Below are 16,002 nucleotides of genomic sequence, written 5' to 3' on the forward strand. Positions count from 1 at the left end.
ATCTGTAAAGTTGCATCTGTTCCGAGTAATTGGCAATCAACTTCTCACCTATGAGGAACTGAACACGGTATTGGTGCAGATTGAAGGTGTCCTAAATTTCCGCCCACTGTGTGTACTGAGTGAGGATCCATGTGAACCGCTGGCTTTAACCCCAGCGCACTTTTTGACTCTCACACCGTTGAAATCATTTCCCATGCGGGACGTGGACAGTGTCCCTGTGAATCGTCTCACCAGGTATGAATTGATTGGTCAACTTATTCAATCGTTCTGGAACCGATGGAGAAGAGAGTACCTGCACGAACTCCAAAGTCGTAAAAAATGGTTGAAATCACCCACTTCTATCAGTGTGGGAACGGTTGTGGTAGTGGACCAACCAAACACACCTCCATTGCAGTGGCCACTGGGTGTCATCGAACAGGTGTTTCCGGGAAGTGACGGCGAGGTTCGAGTGGCGAGTGTTCGCCTAAAAACTGGTATTTATAAAAGACCAGTTACAAAACTGTATCCAATCCCAACTCAATAGTTGTTGTGCTTGTTGCATTTTTTCCTTGTGTTGTTTTTTGGTGTTTGTTTTTTTTTTTTTGCTCTTTTTGGCATGTCTGGATTTTTTCCTTTCTTTGATTTTTCAGTTTTTGTAACTTGGCTGAAAAATAGTTTTTCAGAGGCGGGGGTATGGTTTGGCCAGAGCATTTTTTGAATTGTAGCGCCAAATCCCTGACTACAGTTCTGCCCGTAGCAGACTTGTTTGTGCTAGTGGCGACTGTCCAGCTGTTTTTGGTTTGTCGAGAAAAAAGCCTGAGTCATTCTTGCTTTTCGTCCATTATTAGACGTTCAGTCGTCGTTCTTCTTGTCAGCCCGTTGTTGTGCAAGAACGAATTTGTATTTTGTAATGTAATTTCAATCAGAAATTTCTTGTAGATAATTGTTTGAGTATAGTGTGTGTGAATTATAAATATAACAGCGTAAATAGTGTTGAATTGAATTAATTTGAGTCGGATTTGAATTTATAAAGAATCCAGTTTGAGCTTTGTTCAAATACAATACAGAGCCTGCAAGTTGAACACGGAAAAACAGCCTGGAAGCGAACACCTATCTTTTTCCCAGATTTCTTCCCACCTCGAATCTGACCAAAACACCTAATAAAGGCTTCGAAGGGCAAGTAGACAAAATTGGATTAAATCTGGTGAGTTTTTGCTCTTTTTATTGTTCATTAATGCAGAGTTTAACTGTACCAATAACCTGGCTCAAATTGAAGATTAAATTTTGCTCCTTGTTTGTATTTGATAATTTGAATAGTAAATTACAGTCCTCTAGTAGCTCTAGCCTGAGCTTTGTTCAGAACAGATGGTTTGTAAACAAATAACAAATTTCCTGTAAAAATCAGCCTTCCTGATATTATAAACGGTAACATTCTATTACCAACTTAACGCTAAACTAGTTTAGCTTAAACTGGATTAGTAAATGCACTGAGAAAACCGATTTAAGTTTAAACTTTCAGATTAACTTAAACTCGATCAACTTAATCGAGTTTAGCAATCTATACTGTGCAAACGGCCCTAAGTTTCATATTTTGAATGAGTATTCATCCATATTATCCATATGATCCACATATACATCCGTTTTCGAACTCATTTGTCTTTAAGAAAAATTGTGAAATGAATTTATCTTGTAGCTCGTTTGAGTCATGAAATGTTATGAGCTCTGGCTGAAACTATTTTTGTTTTCTTTATCTTTATTATTATTTCAATTTTTGATTTACTTTATCTTTATTATTATTTCAATTTTTTATTTACTTTTTATCTTATTATTCTCTTCTATTGTTCTTTACATATTTTTTTCATCTTTCTAGTTTTCTTTATTATGTAGGTTGTCTATTAATTGTGTAAGAAAGGTTCTTCATTGTATTGTCTATGAGCCTTTATATGTACAAATAAATGTATATCAATAAATAATGATAAGAGGGTGATTTTTACTTCAACCTCCGATTACATAAAATAGATAAGCTGTAATAAGAAATTAAGGGATATTTTTTATTTGTTTAGTTACAGTGGAAATCAATTCTCTAAATACTTACTTGTAGAGTTGCAACAATAATTATACAAATGTGATTAATTGTTATGTGTGTAATTTTATTGGGATGTAACGTCCAATTTATATAAATCAGAAACACATGGGATATATATTGAACATATATTATTAGAACTCTGAAATATTTGTCTAATAAACAGAATTGAGATACAAATGTGTCTACACATTACTATTCCAGTTGAACTCACCTCATTCAATGCAAGATAAGGCAGTCGAAATTTGTTATCAGTCTTACTGTTTTTTTTCAAGTCATCAAATCTGAAAATGGAAATATATAAAAATGTTATGTCTTTTGTTTCTATCATCATGAACCATAAATTATGACGGTACCCCAGACAATAAAATTAAAATTTAATTTAATAATTACTCAATAGAATATAATTTCATATTGGAAATTATGATGTTATTCTCTAATAATGGCTAATATAAGCCAGATCACCAAAAAGCCAATTTGTGCTGACTAGAAGAGAAGATGCTGAGCAACCAGGGTGGTGGAGCTTTTCATTCTCCCACCATCCAGCAATTATCACAGTAGATTTTTCTATTTTCACTTTGGAACACAGTCTCCTTTGAGCCACTCCTCCGGACATCCAAATACTCTGACTGGCCAGGACCTGGACCTTCCTCTGGACCTCACCTTCCAGCCAAAGCTGACCAGATGGTCATAAAGGGGGTTGGAATCGTACTCAATTAATTCATTAATGTTCATCAATTTATTACTTCTTTAATCGTGTTGTTCTTCTTTTTTAGTAATTTGAAAATAAAATGAAAAGTAGAGAATATTAACAAAGAGGGAAATTCTCAAAATATTAAATACATAGTTTTAGAATAAAAATTGATCAAATTAAAATGAATAAAACCGTTTTTCATCACTTTCTGCTATTAGAAAAAACTACTATCAGTCAGATATTTTACAATAAATGAGTTAATCACTCACTGTGACAACGAGATCTTTCGGCAGGTCTGCCATCTTCTTGGTTGTACTCATAGACAAGTAGAAGAGTGGGATGGCAATTTTTAGTGTGCTGTTGGTGTCTATTGGATTAGTGTCTGTTGTTGTCTATTGGGTTTGTTGTGGCTGAGAATGTAATCAAAGAGGATGTGGGATTTGAAGTTGGTTTGTTTGTTTAATATACATTGTCTATTGCTTTTAAATTGGGTGTATATTTCAAATTGTTCTATTGTGTCTGATTCTGGTCCTTTGTTTTTTATGTGTATGATTTGTAGATCAGTATTTATGTTTGTGTGTTTGTGATTTTCTTGAATGAATTAGGTGGTCGGCAAATGCAGATTCTGTTTTTGTTTTTAGTCCCTGGATATGTTCCTTGTATCTTTGATTGAAAGAACGGCCTGTCTGTCCAATATAGAATTTATCATATTTAGAGCATTTTAGCTTGTATACTACTGGGAGTTTGAGTTTTTTGTTGTCTTGAATCTTTTCTCTTTTATTGATTTGCTTGTAGATTTTATTCTTTGTTCTAAATGCCACTTTATACCAAGATTTTCGAAACATACTTCCTATTCTGTTGGATTTGTTGTTTATGTATGCCAGTGTTATGAACTTTTCAGTTTTGTCCTTCTCTTGTTTTTTTATTTTTGATTTTTTGGAGTAGCTTGTCGATTAGGTTGTGTTGGTATCCGTTATGTTGTGCTAGATATTTTATGCTATTGAGTTCTGCTTTGTAGTGTTCAAGTGAACACTACAGACAGGTAACTTTTGAGGTTAGGAAGGCAATAGAACACATAATTTTCAACAAAACATGTTTAAGTATGGGAGTCACACCCACATATGCAAAAATAAAAATAAAAAACAAATTCATTCCAGCTAAAAACACAACAAAAAGCTAAAAAATGTTCATAAAAGAAAACATTAAACACTTATACAAACAGAAAGACCAACTGAATGCAAAACTTCTGAAACTCCACCTCAAAATAACAAACACATATGGCAATGTTTACTTTGAAAATCAGAAAAAAGTATCCAATAACTGAATTCAACCAAAAATAGAATAAATTAGGAAGAAACATGCTAAAAAAATTGATAACCTCGAAACAAAAACGCAAACAATACAACCTAACCACAACTTTAGCCCCAGAACGATCAACCTGACAAATGTAACCTTCTCTGACTCTGAAATGAATCTCCTAAATAAAGGACTGAAGCACAACCTCAAATACAAAACCAACACAGAAACTGAAAAAGACATAATTATTGACACAGAAATAGGACTACAACATACTAACTCTGAAAATCATGATGAACTAAGATATGAAGCCTGCCAAATTCTAAAAATAGAAAACAAAATAAAAACATCATCAAATCAATCAGAGAACAACACAGCTAAAAAATTGAGAGAAAAAGCAGAGGAACACAACATCACATTCTTAAAGGCAGATAAGAGTAAAAGCACAGTAATAATGAACAATGATAAAAACAATATAATAGAACTTGAAAAAGATCCTACAGGAACATATCAAAAAACAGTAAAGCAAACTATCAACAACTCAATCCACATGATCAACAAACACTAGTAAGGTACCTGAAACAAATGTACCCTACTGCCCCAACTCTCCAAACCTTACCCAAAATCCACAAACCTGACACACCCATTCGCACAATAGTGAATTGTCATGGAGCACCAGCTTACAAATTAGCAAAGCACATGGACAAAACACTAAGAGAATTGATAGATATTGATAGAATTGATAGATGCTTCATATTTGAAAAATAGCATTGATTTAATAGATAAAATAAAAGACAAGAAAATACCCAACAAGTACACCCTTGCATCCTTTGATATAACAAATCTCTATACAAATATCCCCATCCAAACCACCATAGAAATAATAAAAAACACCCTCAATAACAAACAGATGCCCACTGAAAAGATCAATGAAATAATATCGATTCTAAAAACAATAACCACTCAAAACTACTTCACTTTCAGCAACAAATACTATACCCAACCTGACGGCCTACCAATGGGCTCTCCAATATCAAGTATCTTTGCTGAAATATACCTCCAACACATAGAACAAAACCAAATCTTGAAAAACAACACTCACAGCAAAAAATAAATATATTGGTTCAGAAATGTTGATGACATCATCTTCTTATATAATGGCAATAAAAGACAATGTGAACAGCTCAGAACAAAAATTAACAAAATCGATAAAAAACTCCAATTTACTGCTGAATATGAACATGAAAACGCCCTCAGTTTCCTAGATTTGAGTATCTCAAAACACAACCAACAACACTCCTTCAACATATTCAGGAAGCAAACCATTACATATACCCTTATTCACAACTCCTCAAATCATCCTGTTCAACACAAACACTCAGCTTTCCTATCTATGCTACACAGACTTCAAACCATCCCCCTCTCACCTGAACACTACAAAGCAGAACTCAATAGCATAAAATATCTAGCACAACATAACGGATACCAACACAACCTAATTGATAAGCTACTCCAAAAAATCAAAAATAAAAAAACAAGAGAAGGACAAAACTGAAAAGTTCATAGCACTGACATACATAAACAACAAATTCAACAGAATGGGAAGTATGTTTCAAAAATCTGGGTATAAAGTGGCATTTAGAACAAAGAATAAAATCTACAAGCAAATCAGTAAAAGAAAAAAGATTCAAGACAACAAAAAACTCAAACTCCCAGTAGTATACAAGCTAAAATGCTCTGAATGTGATAAATTCTATATTGGACAGACAGGCCGTTCTTTCAATCAAAGATACAAGGAACATATCCAGGGACTAAAAACAAAAACAGAATCTGCATTTGCCGACCACCTAATTCATTCAAGAAAATCACAAACACACAAACATAAATACTGATCTACAAATCATACACATAAAAAACAAAGGACCAGAATTAGACACAATGGAACAATATGAAATATACACCCAATTTAAAAGCAATAGACAATGTATATTAAACGAACAAACCAACTTCAAATCCCACATCCTCTTTGATTATCTTCTCAGCCACAACAAACCCAATAGACACCAATAGACACCAACAGCACCAACAGACACTAATCCAATAGACACCAACAGCACACTAAAAATTGCCATCCTATCCTTCTACTTGTCTATGAGTACAACCAAGAAGATGGCGGACCTGCCGAAAGATCTCGTTGTCACAGCGAGTGATTAATTCATTTATTGTAAAATATCTGACTGCTAGTCGTTTTTTCTAATAGCAAAAAGTGATTTAATAATAAGCAGTTCGTCAAAATTAATTCATTCAAACAAAAAAAAAAAAAAACAATGTTTACATAATAGGTATATAAAACAGAGTTGTTTAAATCACAATTCAAGGGTGGATTGAAGGGGAATGACAGAGCATCAAATAAATTATAGCTGAATTGACAAACGTTCAAATTTAGAAACAAATGCTGGATAGTAAACAGTGAGTATAAAAACTTATGAAATTAGATCAATAAATTGAAAGTAATTAAACTCATTACCTTACCTAAATTCAGGCATCAACATCTGTTGATTATGCATTTGTTTCGGAAATTTCATAGCATCTGTTCCTTTCAAAGTTATTCTAATACGAGTTCGCATCCTCCAAGAGAATTTACCCTGTTGGAAAAGGAATATATTGAACAAATTTGCAATGAAATTTACAACGGCTGTAAAGGAGCAATCACAATTTCCTTGAATCAGGAGAGGTGTGTGCACTCATTAGCGGTCAGAGCAGTCTTAGGAGGATATATTTATCTATTTATTCAATGACACACAAAACACATGTCATTAAAATATACATATAGGCCTAGATATACATAATCATAACATAATAAATGTACTCTACTAAGACCGTTGGAACTCGGAGAGCCTTACCTCTCTCTGAGGCAGCAGTGCACACACCTTCAAGTGTTTTAAAGTCACCAAATTGCTACAAATATTGTTTGATATTAAGCAACTCTCAGATATTGCAATTCGGTAACAGTAATTTTCAAAACAAATTTGATGTTTTTATTCTAACAACTTAAATTCACACAAGAAGCCGATACAGTTTTTTCATGTTAGAAACGACAACAACGCAGAATACCTACCTCACTCAGTTTTTCAAGAGCGGGAGTCAAATTTTTCGAATATTTCTTTGGTAAGCAGAGGTGTCCTTCTGACCGTGATGGATCCGAATTAAAACCAATGACTGGTTTGTTATAGTCGGGAACATAGCTGGCAGCCAAAAGAAATGTGCCATCTCCACCAACTGGCATGACAGCATCGCACCACTCCAGATCCGATGCTTTATAATTTGTTCTGTAAAATGATTATTGATTATTATTCATTTATGTGATAGTTCCTTACAGCATTGAGAAAAATGAAAATTTTTAACAGCATTATGCTTATCCCTGTAACAGAAGAAGCATCTGAGACCATACTACTCCTTGAATAAGGTTATCAGGTCAGATAAGTTTGATATTAATGAAATGCTGATACAAATATACAGCGGAATATACAGAGATTGATTGATCAGCACAATATTGTACACAGTATTGATTGATTAGCTATGATGGGTATTAGTAGTATAAAAAGGGCGACTCTGGGGCACAAGTGCCCCAGAATCGCCCTTCACCTCAAGGTCATCCAGGTCAACCAAACCTAACCTCAAGGTCACCCAAGTCGACCAAACCTAACCTCAAGGTCATCCAGGTCAACCAAACCTAACCTCAAGGTCATCCACGTCATCCAAACCTAACCTCAAGGTCATCAACATCATCCAAACCTAACCTCTAGGTCATCTAGGTCAACCAAACCTAACCTCAAGGTCATCCAGGTCAACCGAACCTAACCTCAAGGTCATCCACGTCATCCAAACCTAACCTCAAGGTCATCAACGTCATCCAAACCTAACCTCAAGGTTTAAAAAAAAAATAAAAAATAAGAAAAAATAAAAAAAAATTAAAAAACATATAAAAATTGGGAAAAAATGGGAAAAAAAATTAAAAAAAAATTAAAAAATTTAAAAAAAAATTAAAAAATTGAAAAAAAAAATTAAAAACTCATAAAATCGGGAATAAATGGGAAAAAAATGAAAAAAAAAATAAAAAACACAAAATCGGGAATAAATGGGAAAAAAATAAAAAATAATAATAATAATAAAAAACACATAAAATCGGGAATAAATTGGGACTCGGGGCTCTGAACTCTGGACTCTGGACTCAGGCACTGAACTCTGGACTTCTGGACTCTGGACTTGGGGCTCTGAACTCTAGACTTCTGGACTCTGGACCCTAAACTCTGAACTCAAATGTCCTGCATTGTTGAAAATGTCTGTCAACGAGATAATACCATGACTATGTAGTTCCTCCTCCTCAAGCTCAATCACTGCATCCCGCAGACATAGCTCACTGTTTGACAATATGTCGCAGTAGATGGAATACCTCTCAGTGCTGACAAGCCCATCTTATACCAAACAGAGAAAAGTGGTGGTGGTGGTGGGGATAACCTTCCTTGTCAACAGGTCTATGACAATGCCACCCCATCATGACTCACTTCACAATTCTTTGTTATCATTAGTATAAAGAAGTATCATATTCTATATAATTAAAGTCTTTAAACATAAATCCTCTATGGTGTACCACCACCGGTCGCCCCACCACCACCGGTCACCCCACCAACAGCTGCCATCCCACCACCAACAGTCGACCTGCTGCAGCTGGCAATTGTCCCGCCGACTGAGCATGAGCATTCTCAATGACCCTAGCTCCTCCTGCCACATGGACCATGCTCACCAGTATTCAGCATGTCTGTGGCAGGACAGTAGGGTCATCCACTCAGTGGTCAGTCAGTCAGTTCAATTACTGATCAGTCACTGATCAGTCACTGTTCAGTCACTGTTCAGTCACTGATCAGTCACTTTTCAGTCACTGATCAGTCACTGATCAGTCACTGTTCAGTCACTGATCAGTCACTGATCAGTCACTGTTCAGTCACTGTTCAGTCAGTGGCACTCAGAATATACTTATAGCTAAACTATATCCAGGGAGATGGTAGGTAATAAGTAAACAGTTTGGAATACAATTAGCTCTTTATTGATCAATTCAACATCCATTTCATTGAAAAGTTTACTACAATCAGGTATATCTCTGTTACAAAATCCAAGTTTTTTATCATATTGAGTGTGCAGAAAAGTTATTTATCCATAATGTTTCTCCTTGGTCCATGTCAAGCAGGTGATGTCCCAGGTAGTAGACTCCTTTCCCAGCACTAGTCCTTGGCAAGTCTTCTATGTTGTCTGATAGTCTTCGGATGATATTCAGCGATACCTCTAGAACACTGTTTCAGATAGAGACAATACCCTATCATTGTTGTTGAATCACCTCACAACCTCTTCCCTTCAGGTAATTGATGCTCCTTCGAGTCAAAAGTATAGGTGTAGTAGTATTTCTCACCACTACATCATCCTCCTCCTCCTCTTTCTCTTCCTCCTCCTCTTCCTCTTCCTCCTCCTCATCCTCTTTCTCTTCCTCCTCCTCCTCCTCTTCCTCTTCCTCCTCCTCATCCTCTTCCTCTTCCACCTCTACCTCATTGTTCTCCTCCATATCAGTTTCCTCTTCCTCATCTTCTACATGATCACCATCCATCTTCAGATCAAATGGGGAGATTGATGGTAAATTTGTCTCACCATAGTCACCCCACTTTGAGAATAGGAGTACCATCTTCTCTATTGTCCCAGATACACAGTTGATTGACAAAATGTCTATTCTCCACAGATGATTCCAGCACAATGAATCTAATCTGCTATGTATCCAATATATATCCATATTTGTACAGCATTATGATTTTGATTGTACCTCAATATATTACCTAATGTCTAAGGTGTTGCTGTTCTCTGCTTTCTCAAGTAATAGTATATTTCGCACCTAGGGCCAAAAATGAGATATTTCCGGCTCGAAATCGGTTTTTAAGTCCGAGGCCATAGGCCGAGGACTAGAAAAGATTGAGAGCCGGAAATACATTTTTGCCCATGGTGCGAACGCTATTTTTCGCCACACCAAAAAAAAACTTCCCAATATATAAGAAATTAAAAAATAAATAAAATTCAAACAGCCTATTTTGATAGTTTGAATCTTGGTTATGACAACTTTCACTGTCAATTAATTTCAATATTACTAATTAATAATTTACAATAGTGACAATATTTTTATACTATTAATATTTCAAATAATTGTTTGAATTTTTATAGCTCGCGCTTTGTGCCTGGTGCAATATCTCATGAATAGATGGATGAATAGAATTTTCATTACTATTTTGAAATAATGTTATTAAAAAATTAATATAATTGCATATTTCACAGTTTTGTCTCAAAATATATCTAAAAAATTGATTGAAATTTAAATTACGGTAACTAATATAAAAAATAGCTAATAAAAGTCGAAATTCATCGACAAAAAAAAATGTCACTGACCGAGGTTCGAACCTAGATCATGTTTGAATTTCACTGAGGTTTGAGTTCTAATGTATTACACCTTTACGCTCTCGGCCATTGCATATTTTTGATCGAAGAGGCCTGTAAGTCAGGTAACGTATGTAGGCTACTTACGTATAGCGGCAAACTTGAAGCCGGTTTGCTGGCATTTTCACAACAAAATATTGCTCTGAAAATAGTTAAATCATAGAGAAAACATTCGAAGAATCAATCTTGATGTTTTCTCTATATGGTTTGATATTGAAGAAAAATTATCTAAAAGTTTTAATAATGAATTACGGAAAAATTACTAGGAATTTTTCAGTCAAGGCTGAGTTTCACCAGTAGGCTTACCTTAAACTTTAGATCTCTGCTGTATTTTCCTATTATTATTATTGATTGTATTGCATTAGGAAGTGGAATTCGATAATAAAAAAGAAACAATTATTACTCTACCTTACTTTTAAATATTGATACAATTATTGTATTTTGATTTCAAATTCGATTCTTCACTTTTAAATACTTGCGATACGTACCTTTCTGACAATGGACAATGCAGCCAACATTATATTGTTGAGGCTATGGAGATATCATCGTATTCTATTGTTTGATATCAAAAACACAATAATAAATATTAAATTATGAAACAGTGATTCATAAAATATATTATAGACATGATACCACGATTCACGATATATAATTATATAGATTATTACAGTCGTTATGAGATTATCTCTATGATTTTTGTGAGATTGGACACGATCAGCTGTTATTCAAGGTCATTTTACAGCCCTAGGGCTGTAAAGTTTTACCGGCCTGGTCGGAAAACAATCACTTTCGGCCTTCATATGACGCACATAAACCAGCTCATTACATCCAAGTGTGGTGGAAAGACCTTTACCGACCTTTGATCTCTGCTGTCTCAAGTAAAGACCTGTACCAACCTTTGGTTTCTGATGTCTCAAGTAAAGACCTCGACCTCCTTCCATTGATTTTTTCTTTGATGGTTGAATCTTTTGTTTCTTCCCCTTCTCAACCACCCTGCTGACTTCCTTCAGTGATCTTTTCATACCTCCCCCAAATTTTGCCTTAGCCTTCATGATGTTGGTGACTGCTAGTGCTGCAGCTTTTTCCAACACCCCTGCAACTTCAGATATCACTCTGTCCCAGGCTCTCTCTGCCAAGATGCTGTCTGCTACTGCTCTGCTTGCTGTATCACCACTCTTGGAATAGGCAATATCATGCTCCTTGCAAGCCTGATCAAGTTTGTTGATTCCTGGATCACCTAGTACTAATTGCTTCTGAAGTTTTGTTCCTGGTCCACAGTATTGATAGGCAGGGATATGAAGTTCAACTGGTAGAATGTCGATTGCCTTATTAACTATTGTACCAGCAGCTCCCTTGATAGCTGACAGAACACCTCTTCCTCTATAGATCTTCTGACTTTTCTCCTTACTAAAATCACGCCTTGGGGCAATAGATCCTCTCCCAGTCACTTGTCTCTCAGAATGTCTTTGACCACCATCTCTGCTATCATCCAAAAGGTGTTTGATTGTATTCTTATACTTGGCTTTGTTGTAGTTAACAATCTCACCTCTTGGATCATTGTTCTGTCTGTGCATACTGTTCCAGTTCAATATTTCTCCATAAGCCTGTCTGTCAGCGGATTCAACTAATGCACGATTTGGATTCTTCTTGAAAATCAACTCACAAAGTCCCAATGTAGCTGTGAAGGTCTTTTCTTCCTGATCTACAGGGTCAGTCAGCACAATTTCATCACCATTCTCTCCAAAAGTTAAATACTTATTGCCCAGGTAGTAAGCAATGTCTCTCACTCTTGGCCCAAAAGTGTCATCAAAATCGTCATTGTCCTTGCTCAATGATCCTCTAATGTAATCAGCTACCTGTTTTCCAGCTAGATCAGTTTGATCAAGGATATTCTGAGCTGTTGTACCATGACTTTCATTCAATAATTGTTCAACATTCTTATCATCATCCTGTCCATCTCCAGACAGCTCCTCATCACTGCTATCATCATATCCTCTACTCATATTATACTCCTCACCCTCATCCCCTTCAAATGCCTGCTTTCCTGCTTTCCATAGTTGCCGTCCAACTCCTGAGGTGCCTGCCATTGGACTTGAAACTTCTTCAGTTCCATATGATTCAAATGTTGGTGACTCTTCATCAATGCTGGAGAGTTGGAGCTTATGTTTTGCTTTACTTGCACCAGTAAGTCCACGCCTTGTATATGTGGCATCTTTAACAAATGGTGTTGTTGGTGGAGTAGGATATGTGTGGTGTGTTGATGCTGCTGAGAAAGGACAATGTTCTGATGATAACAACTCTGGCTTGGATTGTCTCTGCCTACCCTTCACATGCCTGGAGTGCATTTTTATTCTACGCTTCAGATACCTGGGATGCTTCTTGGATGCTCTTGATGGAGGTAGTTGTGGTTGTTGAACTGGCATCTGTTGGAAGGTTTCGACTAGGTTGACTAGTGGCTCAGCTGGAGGTTTCAAGTGTTCCACATGTTTCTCTTCTGCAATCCGTCTACCCAGCATGATTTCCTTATGCCTCTTTTTGATTTCACGCTTCAACCTAGCAATCTCCAATATGGTAGGAGCAACCTCCTCCAATGTTGGCTTATGGTTCCTTTGTTTGATATACATACTGGTCAGTGTTTATCAGTATACTGAGGTCTGAGAGTTTGAGCTCCGCTATTTATACATTTTGGACCCATACCAAGTGCCGAGTGCCACTGACTGAACAGTGACTGAACAGTGACTGAACAGTGACTGATCAGTGACTGAACAGTGACTGATCAGTGACTGATCAGTGACTGAACAGTGACTGAACAGTGACTGAACAGTGACTGATCAGTGACTGATCAGTAATTGAACTGACTGACTGACCACTGAGTGGATGACCCTACCGTCCTGCCACAGACATGCTGAATACTGGTGAGCATGGTCCATGTGGCAGGAGGAGCTAGGGTCATTGAGAATGCTCATGCTCAGCTGGCGGGACAATTGCCAGCCGCAGCAGGTCGACTGTTGGTGGTGGGATGGCAGCTGTTGGTGGGGTGACCGGTGGTGGTGGGGCGACTGGTGGCAGCTGGGCAACCGGTGGTGGGGCGACCGGCGGGGCGACGGCGGCGGCCGGGCGACCGGTGGCGGGCGACCGGCAGGGCGACCGGCGGGGCGACTGGCGGGGCGACCAGCAGCGGCCAGGCGACCGGTGGTGGGGCGACTGGCGGGGCGACCGGTGGCGGCTGGGCAATCGGTGGTGGCCGGACGACCGGCGGTGGGGTGACTGGCAGTGGTGGGTCAGTCTACCCACTACATACAAAAAATATATCCTCTGGTTCTGTTGATACTGACCTTTAATACTTACCTTTACTGCCTTGGATTCGAGCCTAGAACCTCCAACTCGGGAAGCTGACTTGCTAACCACTACACCATAGAGGATTTATGTTTAAAGACTTTAATTATATAGAATATGATAATTCTTTATACTAATGATAACAAAGAATTGAGAAGTGAGTCATGATGGGGTGGCATTGTCATAGACCTGTTGACAAGGAAGGTTACCCCCACCACCACCACCACTTTTCTCTGTTTGGTATAAGACGGCTTGTCAGCACTGACAGGTATTCCATCTACTGTGACATGTTGTCAAACAGTGAGCTATGTCTGCGGGATGCAGTGATTGAGCTTGAGGAGGAGGAACTACATAGTCATGGTATTATCTCGTTGACAGACATTTTCAACGATGCAGGACAATTGAGTTCAGAGTTTAAGGTCCAGAGTCCAGAAGTCTAGAGTTCAGAGCCCCGAGTCCAGAGTCCAGAAGTCCAGAGTTCAGAGCCTGAGTCCAGAGTCCAGAGTTCAGAGCCCCGAGTCCCGATTTATTCCCGATTTTATGTGTTTTTTATTATTATTTTTTTCCCCATTTATTCCCGATTTTGTTTTTTTTTTTTTTTTCCCATTTATTCCCGATTTTATGAGTTTTTAATTTTTTTTTTTAATTTTTTTTTTTAATTTTTTTTTTTAATTTTTTTTTTTATTTTTTTTTCTAATTTTTTTTTTAATTTTTTTTTTTATTTTTTTTATTTTTATTTATTTTTTATTTTTTTAACCTTGAGGTTAGGTTTGGATGACGTTCATGACCTTGAGGTTAGGTTTGGATGACGTGGATGACCTTGAGGTTAGGTTTGGTTGACCTGGATGACCTTGAGGTTAGGTTTGTTTGACCTAGATGACCTTGAGGTTAGGTTTGGATGACGTGGATGACCTTGAGGTTAGGTTTGGATGACGTGGATGTCCTTGAGGTTAGGTTTGGTTGACCTGGATGACCTTGAGGTTAGGTTTGGTCGACTTGGGTGACCTTGAGGTTAGGTTTGGTTGACCTGGATGACCTTGAGGTGAAGGGCGATTCTGGGGCACTTGTGCCCCAGAGTCGCCCTTTTTAAACTACTGTTATTGACAGAACTATTGCACAACACAGTATTACAATATAAATTCAAATAATAAACAAACTAAACGCAATATTTGAAAAACGAATAAAGGAAAGATACGCAATATAATACAAAATATAAGTATCATGGAAAAAGTACACTGTGGAGAGTGAATGAAATAATAATTATAACTGAGAAGATATTCAGAGCTGGGCCATGAAGTATGGAGTGTTAGCAATAGCTGTGACATAATCATTTTTGAAAGATCACAATATTTTCCCAGTATGTACCTTTGATGTTGCCATTTTGATAATCAGAGAGGGAAAAATAAAACATTAATATTACGTACGGAAAACAACATTTGAAAAATGGCGTCCGTTTTTGACCAAACACTCCTGCAGACGTTAAGAGAAGTTGATGAAAGAGTGCTGTGCAAGAAATTACCTTGCCTCATCTGCCGTGGAGGAACGTGGGTGGATAAATATAAGGTTTTCTGTTTGAAATTTTATTTTGTATCAATGACGAATAATTGACTATTTTTTGTGTCATTGGTCGAGACTGTATTGGCCCTTAATTTTTTGAGAGAATGTCACTGTGAATTCAGATCCTTATCTAATAATGATGCCAAGTACTTGGTACTTGGTTGGTGGCATTATGATTGGTTTATCATGTTATAATATTGATGTAGAAAAAATATTTATATATACAAAAAATTATCTATATTCATGTGTAAATGACTCAACTCATTTGTATGGCAATAATTGTCGAAACAAATAAAATGATTTATTATTATTATTATTATTATAATGATGCATGATTTTTTGCCACAATTTAGAAGATGACATATCAACCTCAATACTGTATCGTTCCATCGAGAGAAACTATGAAATTTTCAAGGCAGAGCCCCCTGGACACCTCATTTCGTTGCGTGGAGATGTGGAGTGGCCCCCTCGGTCACTGGGCCTGTCATCTTGTGACTATTGTTTCGGGGGTTAGCTCAAAGCTCATGTA

At 36.9% G+C, this 16,002-nt stretch overlaps 1 protein-coding gene across 5 annotated transcripts in view; it reads right to left on the reverse strand.

Moving 5' to 3' along the window:
- The window catches only part of LOC111061625 (NAD kinase 2, mitochondrial), a 64,036-nt gene that overhangs the window by 30,418 nt on the left and 17,616 nt on the right, over positions 1–16,002 (reverse strand). For all 5 annotated transcript variants that reach the window (XM_022349647.2, XM_022350313.2, XM_039441781.1 and 2 more), the window contains 3 exons: positions 7,171–7,381; positions 6,585–6,697; positions 2,277–2,346 (listed from right to left, as the gene is read on the reverse strand). In XM_022349647.2, coding sequence (XP_022205339.1) covers positions 2,277–2,346; positions 6,585–6,697; positions 7,171–7,381 — 394 coding nt within the window. The remainder of the gene's footprint in view (positions 1–2,276; positions 2,347–6,584; positions 6,698–7,170; positions 7,382–16,002) is intronic.

This window comes from Nilaparvata lugens, chromosome X, assembly GCF_014356525.2.
Source record: "Nilaparvata lugens isolate BPH chromosome X, ASM1435652v1, whole genome shotgun sequence".
Taxonomy (NCBI): domain Eukaryota; kingdom Metazoa; phylum Arthropoda; class Insecta; order Hemiptera; family Delphacidae; genus Nilaparvata; species Nilaparvata lugens.